At 54.2% G+C, this 15,490-nt stretch overlaps 1 protein-coding gene across 1 annotated transcript in view; it reads right to left on the bottom strand.

The window, feature by feature from the left end:
* Positions 1-2,164: 2,164 nt before the first annotated feature.
* The window catches only part of KCNQ4 (potassium voltage-gated channel subfamily Q member 4), a 56,021-nt gene continuing 42,695 nt past the window's right edge, over positions 2,165-15,490 (bottom strand). The window contains exons 10-14 of the mRNA XM_061120079.1: positions 11,884-12,104; positions 9,768-9,867; positions 7,487-7,618; positions 4,858-4,987; positions 2,165-4,311 (exon numbers count right to left, since the gene is read on the bottom strand). Of these exons, the coding sequence (XP_060976062.1) occupies positions 4,099-4,311; positions 4,858-4,987; positions 7,487-7,618; positions 9,768-9,867; positions 11,884-12,104 (796 nt within the window). The 3' untranslated portion in view covers positions 2,165-4,098. The remainder of the gene's footprint in view (positions 4,312-4,857; positions 4,988-7,486; positions 7,619-9,767; positions 9,868-11,883; positions 12,105-15,490) is intronic.

A 15,490-nucleotide genomic window follows, 5' to 3' on the forward strand; every position in this document is an offset into this window, starting at 1 on the left:
TTCCTCTGCTGAGGCCACATTACCCCAGTCTCTACTTCTGTCTCCTGTGTGTGTGAGATCTCCATCTGCCTCTTTCTTGAAAGGACACTGGCAATTGGATTTAGGGCCCCTGGATAATCCAGGATAATCTCCCCATGTCAAGATCATTAACTTAATCACATCTGCAAAAATCCTTCTTCCCTTATAAGGTAACATTTTACACATTCCAGAGATTAGGACCTGATATCTTTGGGTGGGCATTATTCAGGCTAATACACCCAGTCATGCAAATTTTGCCTCATGTCCTCCCAACATTGGTCTCTGTTAGTTTGGAGGTCTCAGTTCTCAAGGGAAGGGAAGCAACACAGTTTTCACTGAATTGGAAGTTGGAACTTCTAACTGGCCATATTGGGCTTCTCATGTCACTCAAATAACAGGCAAAGAAAGAGTCAACATGCTGGCTGCCTGACTGGTCCTCGTTACCAAGGGGAAATTGGGGTGTCACTACACAGCAAGGGCAAGGAAGACTATGTCTGGGACCAGGGAGTTCTCAGGGGTCCCTTGCACAAAAGTTAGCAAAAAGCTATGGCATCCAAAACTGTGCAGGACCACTGAAGCTACAGACCCTTTAAGAATGATTCTCTGGGATCATTCCACCATGTAACAGATTCCAACTGGCTGAGATCCTGGTCAAGTACAAAGGGAACATAAAAGGAGAGTGAAAGAAAGAATATATTTACTCAAGTAGTGAAGTATATATAATAGATAAAGAGAAACACTCGATTGAACGTATCTATGTATCAGCTATGGCACTGTGACCTGCTACCAGAAGGGGTTCTATTGCATCAAGGGGCGTGTGTGTGTGTGTGTGTGTGTGATATTAAGTGTTTTTCTCCTCTCCCTTCTTCTTGTCTCTTAGGATTTTATTTAAAGTTTGTGGGCTATTGCTAGATTTACAGTATACTCTTTAATTGCAGGTGTGATTGTGACTGAATTGGAGTAATTAACATCACCCAAATATGGATTCGATGACTAAGTCCTGGAGCTGGATACATCTATTGGATGGTGGAATTTCTTGTGTTTATCATTTCCAGGGAGTGAGTTAGGATCTTCATTTGTATGCAGGATAGTTTCATCTTATGAGGTGGAAGCTACTGTTTCCCGATGGAGGTTCAGACATGTGTGGATGGACATGTATGGATACCGAGCGTCCAAAGGGTTGGGCCATGCCAGTTATGAGGCTATTGCTTTTTCGTTCCAGATGCAGCCTTCTGCACTCTGCTCTGTGAAACTGGAGCTGGGACTCTGCAAACCACATCAGCTGTGTCAGCTAGCTTTGATAACCAGGGGCACTGGGGAAACACTGGAGGCAGAAGTGAAGATTTCCCTTCTTCCTTTGCCTTCTCTTCCTCCTAACCTTATTTACAACAGCCTGGCAGCCACAGCTGCCCCCAGCCCTCAGCTACTTTTCTGCACACCCAGACAAGCTTCACTGTGTCCCCTTGGAGGTACTAGCCCCAGCCAGACAGCACCCCCTCTCCAGACCTCTGAGTTCTAGCATTATAGGGCTCCCCCAATCAAGTCAATAGGTTCTGCCAGCCTCAACCTCTTCCCTTCACTCCTGCAGCCTCAGGAGTGGGACTTGCTTCCTGCAGTGGCTTTCTTTAGGTTCTGTTTGTTCTTCCAGTCTGCCTAGATCAGTGTAACCCATTCCCTATAGTAAATTCCCTGTGTTGAAAAACCTAGGGTAATTTGTTTTCCTGACTGGACCTTGACTGATACAAACTAATAAAAAAGTGGTACTTATTTTTCACTGGGGCACTGAACCAAAAGAAAGTTAATTTGGAAGTACCAGGGGTCATCTTGAGAGGACAGCCTGCCTAAGAGGAGGGCCGAGACAGAGGACAGCTCCCCAACACATTTAAGCACCCAGATCTAGCTTCACATGAGGCCAAATCTATTTCCTGGACTTTTTAGTTATCTGGGCCAATAAACTTTCTTTTATTTTTGCTTAAAACATTTCAGGTTGCATTTCTGTTGCTTGCACCCAAGAGTCCTGACTAATCCAAATCTCCTCACCCCCACCCCCAGACCAGCTGCCCCACTCCACAGACACTGAACAGCCAAGACCAACCACCTCCTACTGAAAACTTTAATGAAATCAATAAGTTAATAAGTTAACAAAGTGAGGTACTTGCATATCCGAGAACCGGGTTGGTGGGGAACCTCGATCATGGAAGGAAGGAGGGCTTCTTCCCAAGTCTCCTTTGGTCATGGGGCGGTCCCAGCCTCCTGCCCCTCTCCACAGCTCTGTCTCTCAGGGGGCGGAGGTGTGGCTCTCTGGGGACGGTGTAGTGCGGGTGAGGTGAGCCAGGACAGGCTCCATCCAGGGCATGATGGTCACATGCAGAGGGCATGTGGGGGCAGGGGCTGGGCACCATGGGGCTGACTGAGCAAGGTCCAACCCCAGCCCTGGTGCTGGTGCATGCAGGTCCCCAGTCATGAGATGCAGGCAGCTGGGCCTGAGCCCCTTATTCCCTGGTGCCCCACAGAGGGTCACCATTGTTCCACTCCCCATCACCCTCCTGCCACCTGCACTGGCTTTGCAGAAGAGGGACAAAGCGATAGGGATACCAAAGAGGTGCTGGGGGCCTGAAGTGGATGGGGGCTTATGCGGTAAGGGGGCTGCCAACTGAAGTGAAGAGGGGGTAAGGAAGGAGGGGAAACAGTGTGTGTGAGCGCCATATGCGTAGTTAGTGCCTGGTGAATGGTACTTGCTTGAAGTATTATTCTCCTCTCTGGGAGTTAGAGCCACTAGGAGCAGGGCAAGCCTAGATAGAAGCGGCCCTGACAACCACCCCGGGGAAGGGCCTGGGGGCTTTTCAGGGCTGTCCAGACCCCAAGAGGCCTAGCCTTGAGTCGTGCTGTAGGGATACCAAGGAGGGCCCTTAGGGGCAGGCAGAGGCAGCAGTTAGGGCTCCTGGACCTGTGAGGAGTAAATCTTCTTGGGAAAGGGGAGCTGGTAAAGCTCTGGGGTGGGGCCTGGAGAGACCTGGGGTCACGTGAGAGCTCCCTCTCCTACCTGGGTGGGGTTGGTAGGAGTGGACATCACCCTGCAAGACCAGGCCACTGGCCTCAGCTGCAGAGACCCAGCAAACGCTGAGTGGCTCTATGCTGATATCTCCAAGTGTAGGTAATTGTGTTTGTCAACGTGAGTGTTGAAAGGCTACCTGTGTGTCTGGGGAAACTGTAGGGACATGTTTGTGTGACTGTGGGAGCACTGTCTGGGAGATTTGGGGGCAGAACACAGACAGTTATGCTGTCAGAGGTGTCTAGGGCCAGACGGGAGTGAACATTGGCAGGAAGAGGGAGCCCCTGGGAGTGGACACCTGCAGATGGGAAGAAAGGCCCAGGCACTGCCCTTGGAGAGGCAAGGCAGAAACAGGCCCCATGCTGGGAGGGGAGAGGAGGGGTTGATAAGCCAAAGATCAGGGATGGGGGTCACAGCCAAGCAGCCTGAGACCAGCTACAGCTGGGGGCCCATCTCCCAGGGCGGGAGGGGCAGAGGGACCCCATGGGGGTCCCCAAAGTTGCATATTTAACGTAGTTTGCATATATGGTGCCCACCTGCCTGGCGGCAGGCTCCTGTGCTTGTGGGTACCTGTGTGGGCACCGTGGGCCCACCCCCTAGTGGAGCGGGGTCTTGGCGGGAAGGCTTCCCTGCTCTGTCCGGAGGGCGGGCCAAAGGCCTCGCCTTGCATAGCTGGAAGCTGGGTCGGGGCCCCAGCACCCTGCTCCCACTCCAGGGGCAGTGCCTCTGCCCGGCAGGCCCTGTCGGGCCTTGATGAAATGGGCAGGGCACTGGGGGGCCCAGAGGCCGCCGGGCAGCCGCCGCCGCTGCCCTCCGTACGGCCTGGCATCTCGCGCTCCTGAGGTGGGGCGGGTCGCTGGCACCCACGTCGGGTATCTCGCCCACCCAGGCAGCTCAATACTGCATGTGGCCTCTCTCCCCACGAGGGAGTGAGTTCAAGTAAGAGAGGAGTCTGGAGGCCTCAGAGGGCGGGTCCGAGCGCCAGGCCGAGGGGCTGGCCGTGTGCTGCCCCGCCCCCGAGAAGACCCTCAGTCCATGTTGGTGCTGACCGAGCGGGAGATGCTGAGCGTCTGTGCGGAGACGGAGATGTCCTCGTGGTCCACAGGGCTGTGGTAGTCGGAGGTGATGTCGGGGTCGAAGAGCGGCACTTGCACGGTGCCCAGGCTGGCCGAGGTGCCAGAGCGCAGGCAGCGCGAATAAAAGCCCAGCAACAGGTCCAGCTTGTGCTCGATGGACTGCACCTGGGGGCGGGGCGCGGCTGGAGGCGGGGCCTGGCCCGGACTTGGGGGCGGGACGCGGCCGGGGGGCGGGGCTTTCCCGGGGAGGGTCGCATCTGGGAGGCGGAGCTCGGCCGGAGGGCGGAACGAAGCTGGGAACCTGGGGTTTATTCCCACCCACCCACCCCCCACCGCAATGAAATTTAGTTGTGACGGGTTGGGATAGTCCAGATGATCAAGAGAGACAAGTGAGGCAGGGTTAAATGAAGTAGATGGGACTTGGGCTTATCTGAGATGCTAGCAGCCTAGGGCGGGGCTTGGCCGGAGAAGGTTGGTTTATCAGGGTCGTTTAGCAGGGGTGGGCGGGCATTCTTGGAGGCAGGGCTTATCTGTGGGGCCGGGTCCACCTCGCAGCGGCTGCGTGGGCCCGGCTCGGGCTTGCAGCTCGGGTGCTCCGGGCTAAAGCTCTGAGAAGCGGACCCTCCCCTTGGGCCTAACCCGGGGGCCTTCCAGAGCTTCTCGGTCATCGGCTATCTCCCCCACACCAGCGAAACTCCATCCCACACTCACCTGCTTCTCCACCTTGACCACACGTCCCATTATACTGATTTCATCCACCGCCTCCGTATCGGAGGGCCCTTTGTCACTCTTCTCCCGGGCTTTCCGGTCCCCAGGGCCCCGGCCGACAATCTGGTCCACACTGTGGGGAAAGGGAACTGTCAAAGGACCCAGACACTGGCCACCCCGCTTTCCTACAAGAATTCGAGCTCGCCTTCTGAAAGGGGAGACATTCACCTGGGTGGGAGCAGACCATCTGAGAGAGGGGGCCAGTTTGCTGTGCCTAATGGAGAGACCAAGTTTAATGGAGGTGCCCGGTCGCTGCTTTGACCAGAGCCGAACCACCACCCACAAGCATGACAAGTAAAACAGCTGCCTGATGGAAGCTGGGTAGGAATGGACTGGAAGAGGGAGAGACACAAGTGGGGATGTGACTTATAAGGGGGACAAGGCTGAAGCTAGTCCACCTTACCTTTCTGCTCCCCTTTACAGCGACATACTTGAAGGTGTTACCTCTACCCTCTAGCTTCAATTTCTCTTTCCTGACTCTCTAAAACCTCTCTAATCAGGCTTTCATTCCCACCATTTCACCGAAACTACAGTTGTCAAGACACCAAAAGACCTCCATGTTGCTAAACTTGGTTCTCAGCCCTCAACTATGCTTGACCTGTTAGCAGCACCTGGCACATCTGATCATCCCTTCTTTCTGCACGTTCCTCATTTGGATTCCCAAACATCACTTTCACCCAGTTCTCCTACCTCACTCACCTCTCCTTCTTAGTCTCCTTTCCTGGTTCCTCCTTTATCTCCACAACCTCTTAACACTGCAGGACCCAGAGCTCACTCCTAGGACTTCTTTTTTTTCTTCTATTTATTCTCACTCACTAAATGATGTCTTCAGTTCCAGATTTTCCATTCCTCTATACACAGTTGACACCAAATCTATATCTCCAGCCCATACCTCTCCTCCGAACTCCACACTCCTGCCAGATCCACACTCCATTTAGCTGTCTGATGGGCATCACAAACCCAGCATGTCCCAACTTTCCTGATCGAAACTTGCTCCACTCATTGACTTCCCCCATGTCAATAAACAGCAACTTTTTCCTCTTGCTCAAGCCAAAAACTTCAGCTTTATCCTTGATTCTCTCTCTCTCTTTTTCCTCTTACACCCTATCTGAAAATGCCGTCAACTCTACTTTCAGAACATATCTACAATCTGACCATTTCGCCTCGCCTTAATTGCTGCCACCTGGTCCACACCGCCATTATCTCTTGCCTGGACATCTGAATTAGCCCCCTCACTGGTCTCTCTTTTCATCCTAGCCCCCTATAGGCCATTCTCAACACAGCACCTAGGATGATCCTTTTAAAATGTACCTCAGATCACATCTGTCCTTTGTTCAAAACCCTCCAACGCTTGCGTCTTACTCTGGATGAACGCCAACATCTTTGCAGTGGCCCCCAGAACTTTATGTAGTCTAAGTGCTATTAGCCTTCTAACCTCATCTCCTGCTTCCCTCATGCCAGGACAGGCACATTGGGCTGCTTACTGTTCCTAAAACATCACCCCAGACACCTGCCCATCTCCAAACTTTTGCACTTGCTGTTCCCTCTGGAAACTATTTAAACAAACCACAATCATGGGGCTATTTGCCTCACCTTCAATTTTTTTCCTTAAATGTCACCTTCTTGCCTGTTTAAAAATCACAAATCTGAACACTTGAACCTTATTTTTCTTCTTAGCCTTTATCATCATCTGACAAGTTCTGGTTTCACTTACTATCATCTATTCTCCTTCCACTGGAATGAGAGCTCCATGAAGCAGAGGCCATTTGTTTCCCACCATATCCCCACTGTCTGGCAAGTAACAAAAAAATGCCCAGTGACTATTTCTTTTTTTTTTTTTTTTTTTTGACTATTTCTTAAGAGAACAAATGAATGGGCAGTGAAAATGCAGGCCACAAGAGGAAAAGGGCAAGGTGTAGGTGATTTGGTTCTTGGTGTGAGAATCTTCCTACACGCTGGGTGGAGAGAAAAGGAGTTGGAGGATTCCAGAGGCAAGAGGTGAGCAGCACTGAGGACAATTTGCCTGTTCTATTATGAGAGGCTGGGGGGTGGTGGGGGGCTGGGGTGTTGGTCACTGATAATTTTAAGCCTATTATTTTAGAACCGAGAAAGCAGTCATCTAAAGACGTCCTTGAAGCGAGCAGGTCAATAGGGTTCGCTTCAGGTTCAGTAAGGCTTCCCTGGTGGCTCAGATGGTGAAGAGTCTGCCTGCAACACAGAAGACCCAGGTTCCCTAGGTGGGGAAGATCCCCTGGGGAAAGAAATGGCAACCCACTCCAGCGTTCTTGCCTGGGAAATGCCATGGACAGAGGAACCTGACGGTCCATGGGGTCGCAAAGAGTCGGATGCGACTGAGCGACTAACACTTTCCCTTTCAGGTTCAATAACAGGTGCGGGTGGCAGGCTCCCACTGCAAGTCGCTGCAAGCAAGAAACACCAGCTCCCACCGCGGCCCCTAGGGAGCGCTAGGGCTGCATTCGGGCACCCCGCAGAGGGGCTCCAGCAGGCCTACTGCCAGAACTGGTGCCGCAGCCTCCTGCCCCACTCCCCCGTCCCGGCCCGGCGCACCCACCGAGCCTGCAGACTCTTGATCCGGCCCAGCATGTCCAGGTGCCCTGCCGAGTACTGTTCAATGACGTCCTTCACGTCGTATGGTCGCAGCGTCTCTTTGAATTTCCTTTTGGCTACCAGGAACTTCAGGATCCTGTGGGGGTCGGGAGTCTCAGAGGACATTCTTTTCCAGCCCCCTCTCTGTCCTTTGCTACCTTGTCTAGCATGAGGCCACCTCCTGCCTGGGCCACCGCAGACAGCCACAGCTGGGTCTCTGGCCTCCCTCCCTCCCCTCCACGCCCCTGTCCCAGCCTCCTGAGTTTGTTTGGTCTTCTTTAATACGCAGTCACTGGGAGTGCCTGGACTGGGCCTGGTTTCTCTCTGCTGGGTGTGAACACTGCTGCTAAGGACAGCTTAGGGGAAGACACTTTTGCATATGCCTGTTAGCACTCCCGTGCTGGACCCTGGACACCCCAAATGGCATCAGATACAATCTCGGGAGCACTGGTCTGGAGTGGGAGATGAAGAGGACAGACAATTATGGGGTGATGTGGGCTATGTCAAGGAGTGGAGAAAGGACTGGGGACTATGAGAAGGGAGAGCTTGGCTGGGGAGGTCAGGAGACGTCTTGAGAAGTGATACCTTCCAGTCCCAGGGCAAGAGGAGGGGCATGAAGGGAGGCTTTGGGGACACAAACAGGCATGGAGGTGTGTGAGTGAGAGTCAGTCCAAAGTAGCCAAAACAGGATGTGAAGGAAGGGGGTTAATCAATGAGAGGTAGGGTAAGGGGTTATTCTGAAGATCCTAGCATCCCTGGCAGAGATTGGGCAATGGGAAGCTGGGGTGGTGGGGAAGGGGCCGTGTGGTTTACTCTGCTTTAGCATGACCATCCCATCCTCTGTCCACCTGTGTGGGTAGAGGATGTTCTCGAGGGGCAGAGTCCCAGGCAGGAAGACCCACTCCAGGGGATGAGCCTGAGCTGGGAGTTGGGGTGGGGGGAGTTGGTGCAGTGGGGTGGAGATACAGAACAGCTGTGAGCAATGTGGAACAGGGGCCTGAAAGGCTTCTGAGTCTGAGTCCAGGATGACTCCCATGGCTTGGGGCACAGGGTGGAGGATGGTGCCACTGCCTGACATGGGGTCATGGGAGGAGGAGCAGGACTGGGGCGTGCTGGGTGAGAGGGGCCAAGGAGAGCTGACTTTGGCCAGGGGGAAGCTTGGGTGCTATGTTCCAGAAGCTGGTCCCTTGGAGGGGAGAGACAGGATGCATAAAGAAGGGGTGGGGAGAGGCGTTAGACTCTCTAGGAGAGGGGTGTCCAGATGATTCTGATTTAAAAGAAACACAAAGGAAAGAGGCTTGCAGACAGGTGAATCAGCCAGGGAAGAGAAGGGGGTGAGTCTGGAAGGCCTAGGGGTGAATCTGGAGCTACAGGATGGACAAAGAGATTAGGCTGGAACTCCATTCCAAGGAGTTTGGGAGCCAGATCCATGGCTACATGGCTAAAGAGCTCAGGGACTCTGGTCCCTGCTGAACTGTTAAGGGAGACAGCCAGTGAAGCCAGGAGGACAGGGGCCTTCAAACTTTTTGACCAAGAATTACAATAAGAAATAGTTTACAGAAACTAGTATACACACACACACATAACTGAAATACCAGTTTCATAAACATTTATTCTTACTATGAAGAATGCACTCTGATACTTTCTTTTTTCTTTTTTGAATGCTAACCACTAAATTGATTTCACTAAGTTGATTACAAACTGTTGTGACCTGTGGTTTGAACAGTATGGCTCTAGAGGAAATCCTGAGGGAAACAGGCTGAGGTCAAGACTCCCGAGGGAGGACTGCATAAGTCTGAGTCACGGAGGCAAGAGGGGGATGAGACTTAGATACAGAGATGGGGTGAAAGTGCCCGTAAGACAGAGACCTAGGGAGAGCCAGGCAGATGCTGATACACAGCTAGGGAGAGAGAAATAAAGAGAAGAGGGCCCGACATACAGGGAGAGAGAGGTAAGGGACAGAAGCAGGGAGAAGACTGTAGTGTGAGTAGGGGGACTGTGATGGGCGGCCATGCCCACCGCCCCACCTGACCAGCCCTCCAGATGTGATGAGTCTGCACCAACCCAGCCGGGAGCATGTGCCACCTCCCCACCCCACCCACTCTCCAGGGACCCCGCCAGCCAGTATCGTCGAGGGTGCCTTGCAGGCAGCAGCTGGTATGCCAGGAGCTAGGCAGGCCTGGCCACAAGGGCAGACCCCAGATGGGGAGCAGCAGTGGGTGGCCCACCTCCTGCTTCAGTCTCACCTGACGGAGCGGATGACCGTCTTCACAGCGGGCATGACGTCGTCCACAGTGAGTTCGCACTGGTAGCTCTTCTCCTCCGCCACTTCCTCCGAGGGGCCCTCTGAAAAGTGAGGAGCAGGGGGCCCAGGTGGTGGTGGCAGAAGGGAATGCTTGCAACCCCTACCACCATCCTGGAAGACAGCTCCAGAAAGGGCCCAGAGCCTTCCTGGGGGCACAAGCAGACCAGGTTCTTGCCCCCTCGCTGCCTTACCCAGGGGGAACACCTCAGTTTGCTGCAGGCCCATCTCCCCTGTGTATGCATCTGGTGGCCGGTGAGTAGGAACCCCCTTAAGGCACATCTGGTCTGGCCTGGGGCAAGTTGCACACAGCCCTGGAGGAAATTCCACCAGCCCCACCATGCAGGACAGTGACACGGGGCTTGAGGCGTCTGCGCATTATCGCACATCAGCCTTATCCTTCAGCCAAGAGGGAATCCAGGGGCGGGCTCCCACCCCCAGCTCTGCTATGGAGGAAGCCTCTAAAGCAAGTCGTTCTCCTCCCTGCCTGAGAGAAATGGCTTCTCCAAGGCTGGTGTCCGGCACTGCACAGACAGATGATGCTGTCCTAGCCCCATGGGGCCAAAGGGTGGGGAGGTCAGGTAGTTTCTTGGCAGGAAAGAGGAGGCCCTGGGCACCAACCAGGCCCCAGGTCCCAGCACCCCCCACCTGGTTTGTGGAGTTCTGTAACTTTCCAGGAAAGGGCTGTGAGAGTGGTCAGCCAGCAGCATGCTGCGGGATTGATACAGCACAGACAGAGGCAACACCGCTGGGTGCCCCCCTCCAAAGTTCCTGTCCCTAACCTCCATCCTTGTCCACCCCCCTCTACACCACCCCCCACCACCACCACCCAGGGGCCTGAAGCATGTCAATGAGAGAAGTCTTCCAGGGAATTTGGTCCAATCCTCTGTTTTTCAGAAGAAGACACCAAGGCACAGAAGAGGGCAGTAGCTTACCCAGGTCACAGTATAAGTCTGGAACAGAGCTGGAACTCCAAAAAGCCACCTCTCTAAATGCAAGCCCACCAGATTCACAGCTTCATATCCACAGGCTGGGCCAGCAAACAGGGGCAGGGTGGGGAGCATGGGCTACGGAGCTGGACAGACCTGCTTAAGGATATCAGCTCTGCCATCTCCTTGCTGAGAGGGCTCAGTCTCCCCATTTGTAAAATGGGGCTAGACACGACCCTACTGTTGCTAAGAGAAGTAGACAAGATAATCCAGAGTGCACAGTCAGGGCTCTCTTCAGCACGGATGGCCTCCTGCTCCTCCCAGAGTTTGTAAGGCTGCTAGCTTTTGATGAGCACTTACTGTATTCCAGAACTCTTCTGTTCACCTACTGTGGGTAATCTCATATCATCCTCACAACAGTCCTATGAAGTAGATGTGATCACTGTCCCCATTTTATAGATGTGGAAAATGAAGCCCAGGGAGATTAGGTTACCTGCCCAAGATAAATGACAAAGCCGGGATTCAAACCCAGGCAGCCTGGCTCCAAAGCCTGTGCTCTTTTTTTCTCTTTTTAAATAGCGGAGTTTTCCTAGGTGGCACTGGTGGTAAAGAACCGCCTGCCAGTGCAGGAGACATAACAGATTCAGGTTCAATCCCTGGGTCAGGAAGATCCCCTAGAGGAGGGCATGGCAACTCACTCCAGTATTCTTGCCTGGAGAACACTATGGACAGAGGAGCCTGGCTGGCTACAGTCCGTAAGGTCACAAAGAGTCAGACATGACTGAAGTGACTTAACATAGCCAGTTCACAATGTTGTGATAGTTCAGAACAACTCAGCCATATATATACTTGTATCCATTCTCCCCCAAACTCCCCTCCTATCCAGCAAAGCCTATGCTCTTAACCACTACCAAATGCCACCTCTATATTCTCCTCTGATTCTCAAACAGCCTGGAGCCCAGCAAAGCAAGTATTATGATGCCCATTTTACAGACCAAAAGACTGGTGCCCAAAGATGGTCAATCTGCTGCAAAGCTGGGGCTAGAACCAAGTGTTTCCACCCCCAGCCCAGACTCCAGGCCCGCCCTGCCATCCTCAGCGGGTCCTGGCCCTAGACCCGCAGGGGCTCACCCTCAGCTGAGGTGCGGGGTTTGAGTCTCAGAGAGGCCCGGAAGCGGGTGCGGTCATTGAAGCTCCAGCTCTTCTGCACCTTGGTGGGACTGCTGGCCTCACCCACCTGCTCACTACTCGGCGAAGTGGGCATTGGCGGAGGTGCCAGATGCTGCTTGGAGGGGCCCGTCCGCCGCTGGGAGCTGCCCATGCGGATGCGGTCTTTGATGCCCATCCGGCTGCTGGCAGGGCAGGGCAGGCGGGGGAGAGAGTCAAGTTAGCTGCAGCTGGGGGTAGGTGTGAGTGGGGACACAGCTGACTTGGGACTTGGGGGGCAGTTACTGGGGCTGACTCTCCTCCAAGCAGAGATGTCCTAGGATGGGGCATGGGTGTGGTAAGGGGGGCCCTGACTCCTATGAGAAGCTGATCTGGGATCAGTCTGAACAACTCCGCTCCCCACCCCCACCTCCCAGCCATCATTGCCCAGAAAGATAAGGGTGCACAGGAGACAGATGTCAGAGTGGAAAGAGTGACAGAAACCCAAGAAGGGAGTCAGAGACAGACAGAAGACCGGGAGCTGGGCCTGGCCCAGGCCGGGGGGCGGGGGGGGTGGTGGTGGAGGCAAGAGACCCCTCTGGGGACAGACAAGCTGCTGAGGGATGGAGAGGCTCACCTGGCCATGCACACTGAGTTAGACCCGCAGCTCGTCTCTGTACATGTGGGCCGGCTGTGTGGAGCTGAGGGTGTGTGCGTGTATGTGTGTACTGTGTGTGCACCTATTTTCCTCCTTTGTCCTCCGCTGGAGCTATCTGACCCCACCTGTTCAGGTCAGGGCTTCAGGAGCTGGTACAGTTGTATAGGCAGTGCACTGCAAAATTCCAAAGGTCTCCATCATTCAGATTTCTGTGTGAATGAAATCACAGCCTGGAGGTGTGCAGTGTACTAGCCTGCTGGGGGTCTTAGCCCTGTGGGTCTAGCTGCTGGGCCCACATGAATGCCCAGGCCATGGCTGGTGGGCCCCGCCGCCAACCCAGTGAGGGTCTGTAACCTGTTCTTCTCTGTCCACCCAGACGGACATCCTGCCCACATGACCTCCCACTGCCTCCTGCGCCTGCACCTGCACGTCTGTGTACATGTGAAGACACGTGTATGTATCTGTGTATGCGCTTAGACTCCCCTTCTCACACCCAAACTCCTCACCTATCCTCCAAATCTTGGAAGAAGACGGGTGAGGGGAGGCCTCGGGTGCCCCAGGACCGGCCCAGCGTACCCAGTGCCTGATAGAGTAACTCTCTGTCCAGGCGGTTCAAGGACCGCGTTATCTCTGTTTGAATGGGACCTATGCAAACATCCCCATCCAGACAGCTCCTGGTGGTGTTACTGCCACCACCCTGCTGTGGTTGCCACTTGAAAGGCCCCCTTCAGACAGGTTTGGGGCCCTTGCACCTCGAATGTCCAGGGCCCCAGCTCAGGAGAACACCAACCAGTCTTAGAGGAATTCTGATGCGGGCGGGGAGCAGGGACCAGGGGAGGACACTGTGTCACCGGGTCTTGGAGACTTTCAGATCAAGGGTTGAGCAGGAGACAGATTCTAGTTTCAGAGCTGAGTGGGGGCCAGGGTCCTCCATGCCCGAGCATGGGGGATGGAGTATATAGAGTATATAGAGCAAGGTGCTGCAGTGAGGGAGACCCCGGAAGGTGCTATCAGGAAGGCAGCTGGGAAGGTATGTAGGGCCATCCTTAGGGGTAGGGACCTCTGCCCAGAGGGGAGAGGTAACAGGACAAGGATGGGGGCCCTGAGGATATCAGAAGGGAAGGATGGGGCGGCCCCCACAATCCATCATGCTGTTGGCTGGCCCAGGATTTCCTCAGCACATACCAAAGATTCCAACCAAAGTTTGAGGCTGGCTCTCCCAAACTTTCCTCCGCAGAGCAGTTCCTTCAGGCTCTTCTCATGCTGGCAAGCACCCACCACCCGACCCGGGCCACACGACCACCCCCTCTGTCCTCCACTTCTTCAAGGGGCAGAGGAAGAGAGGGGGGCAGAGAAGGCCCTGACAGTCAGCCAAGGGCCCAGGAGTCTGGATTTCTGGGCCTGGCACATCACTCCAGCGCTGTTCTGGGGAAAGGGGCTGACCTCCCTGTCATGAGAAGTGTGCGAGCCATACTGAGCTTGCACCCAGCAGGACTCATGAAGGAAGGGATGTGAGCACTTGCCCTAGAGGTCTTGAAAGGTCTCTCTCCAGCTCTGATTCTGTGATGGTTGAAGGAGCTTCTAGCCTGATTTGTGGGATTCTGTAACTTTCCAGCCAGCCAGAGACCCTGGGCTCCTTTTCAGTGTAAGAAGGCACTGTTTTCCCAGAAGTGGCCCTGGATTCCAGCGCCTTGGGCAGGGCCCAGAAAACGGCTCACGTCAGCCTCTCTGGAGCCTAAAAGCTCAAAGAAAATGGAAAGAAACCTGGCACACAGTGGGCATCAGAAGAGCACACAAGGTCCCGGCTGGCTGCCTGAGCCTTTTCGGCTCTCAGCCACGTTGGGTGGCGGGTTCCATAGTTACCACCGCTATTTTACCGATATGGAAGGGGGTCCCTAAGCTTCCAAGGTCACAGAGCTCCTCCGCATGGAACAAGGACTGGAACCCAGTTTTCTATGATTTCAGAGGCTGTGTTCTTTCTCTGGGAGGAGCCAACAGGAGAGGGTCTCTGGCAGTAATTCTCAGCTGGGGGTTATTTTGCTCACTAGGGGACATTTGGCTGGAGACATTTTTGGTTGTCTCCCTGGGGTGGAGAGGGACGTGCTCCTAGCATCTAGGTAGAGGCCAAAGATGCAGCTAATCATGCTGAACAATGCATAGGACAGCCTCCAACAATAAGGAATTTTCTGGCCCAAAACATCAGTGGTGCCAGTGATTTCAGCATCATTAGTGGCTGGGGGACAGGTGTGTGAGCTTAACTGGGACATCCCTGTAAGAGAGGGCAAGCTCAGGGCACAGGCTGCCTTCTGACTGCTTGGCTGGACCCAACCCCCTGTGCTCACTTCCACAGGGATTTCTTTAAGCACTCCATCTGCCCGCCAAACATCAGGCTTGCAGACGGTCGGAGGCAGCCTACCTGTTCTGATGCTGAATACAGCCTCTCTCTTCGAGACTGTGGAAACAGCCCTGGCCTTGCCTGTCCTGCCCACCATGCCCACAGAGCCCAAGGAATCTTGCAAAGGGTGACAGCTGACCCAGAGTTTCCTCGGTTTTACCCTCCAGCGTGTTCCCTCCAGCAGTGGTTTCCAAGCACATACCATAACAGTAAATCACGTGAGGCACATTTATCTAGCACTTCCTCTGAGCCAGGCACAGTTTGAGTGGAAACAGATCCTAGTATCACCCTCATTTTACATCTGAGGAAGTGGAGGCACAGAAGGCTTGCACCTAAGGCCCCCAGCCAGATTCAGAACGGAGCCACATTTCTAAGAAACTCTGCTTCTGGGTCGAGCAGCGAGGACCTCTGTCACCCTTCTCCTCCTCACGGTCCAGCCCCCAAACCTCCCCCCCCCCAATCCACAAGACTGCCAAGGCACTTTGGGATGCTCAGGACTCTTAAGCCCCAGCTGCCAGGCAATGCCAACAGAATGAGGT

Source organism: Dama dama, chromosome 20, assembly GCF_033118175.1.
Source record: "Dama dama isolate Ldn47 chromosome 20, ASM3311817v1, whole genome shotgun sequence".
Classification (NCBI taxonomy): Eukaryota; Metazoa; Chordata; class Mammalia; order Artiodactyla; family Cervidae; genus Dama; species Dama dama.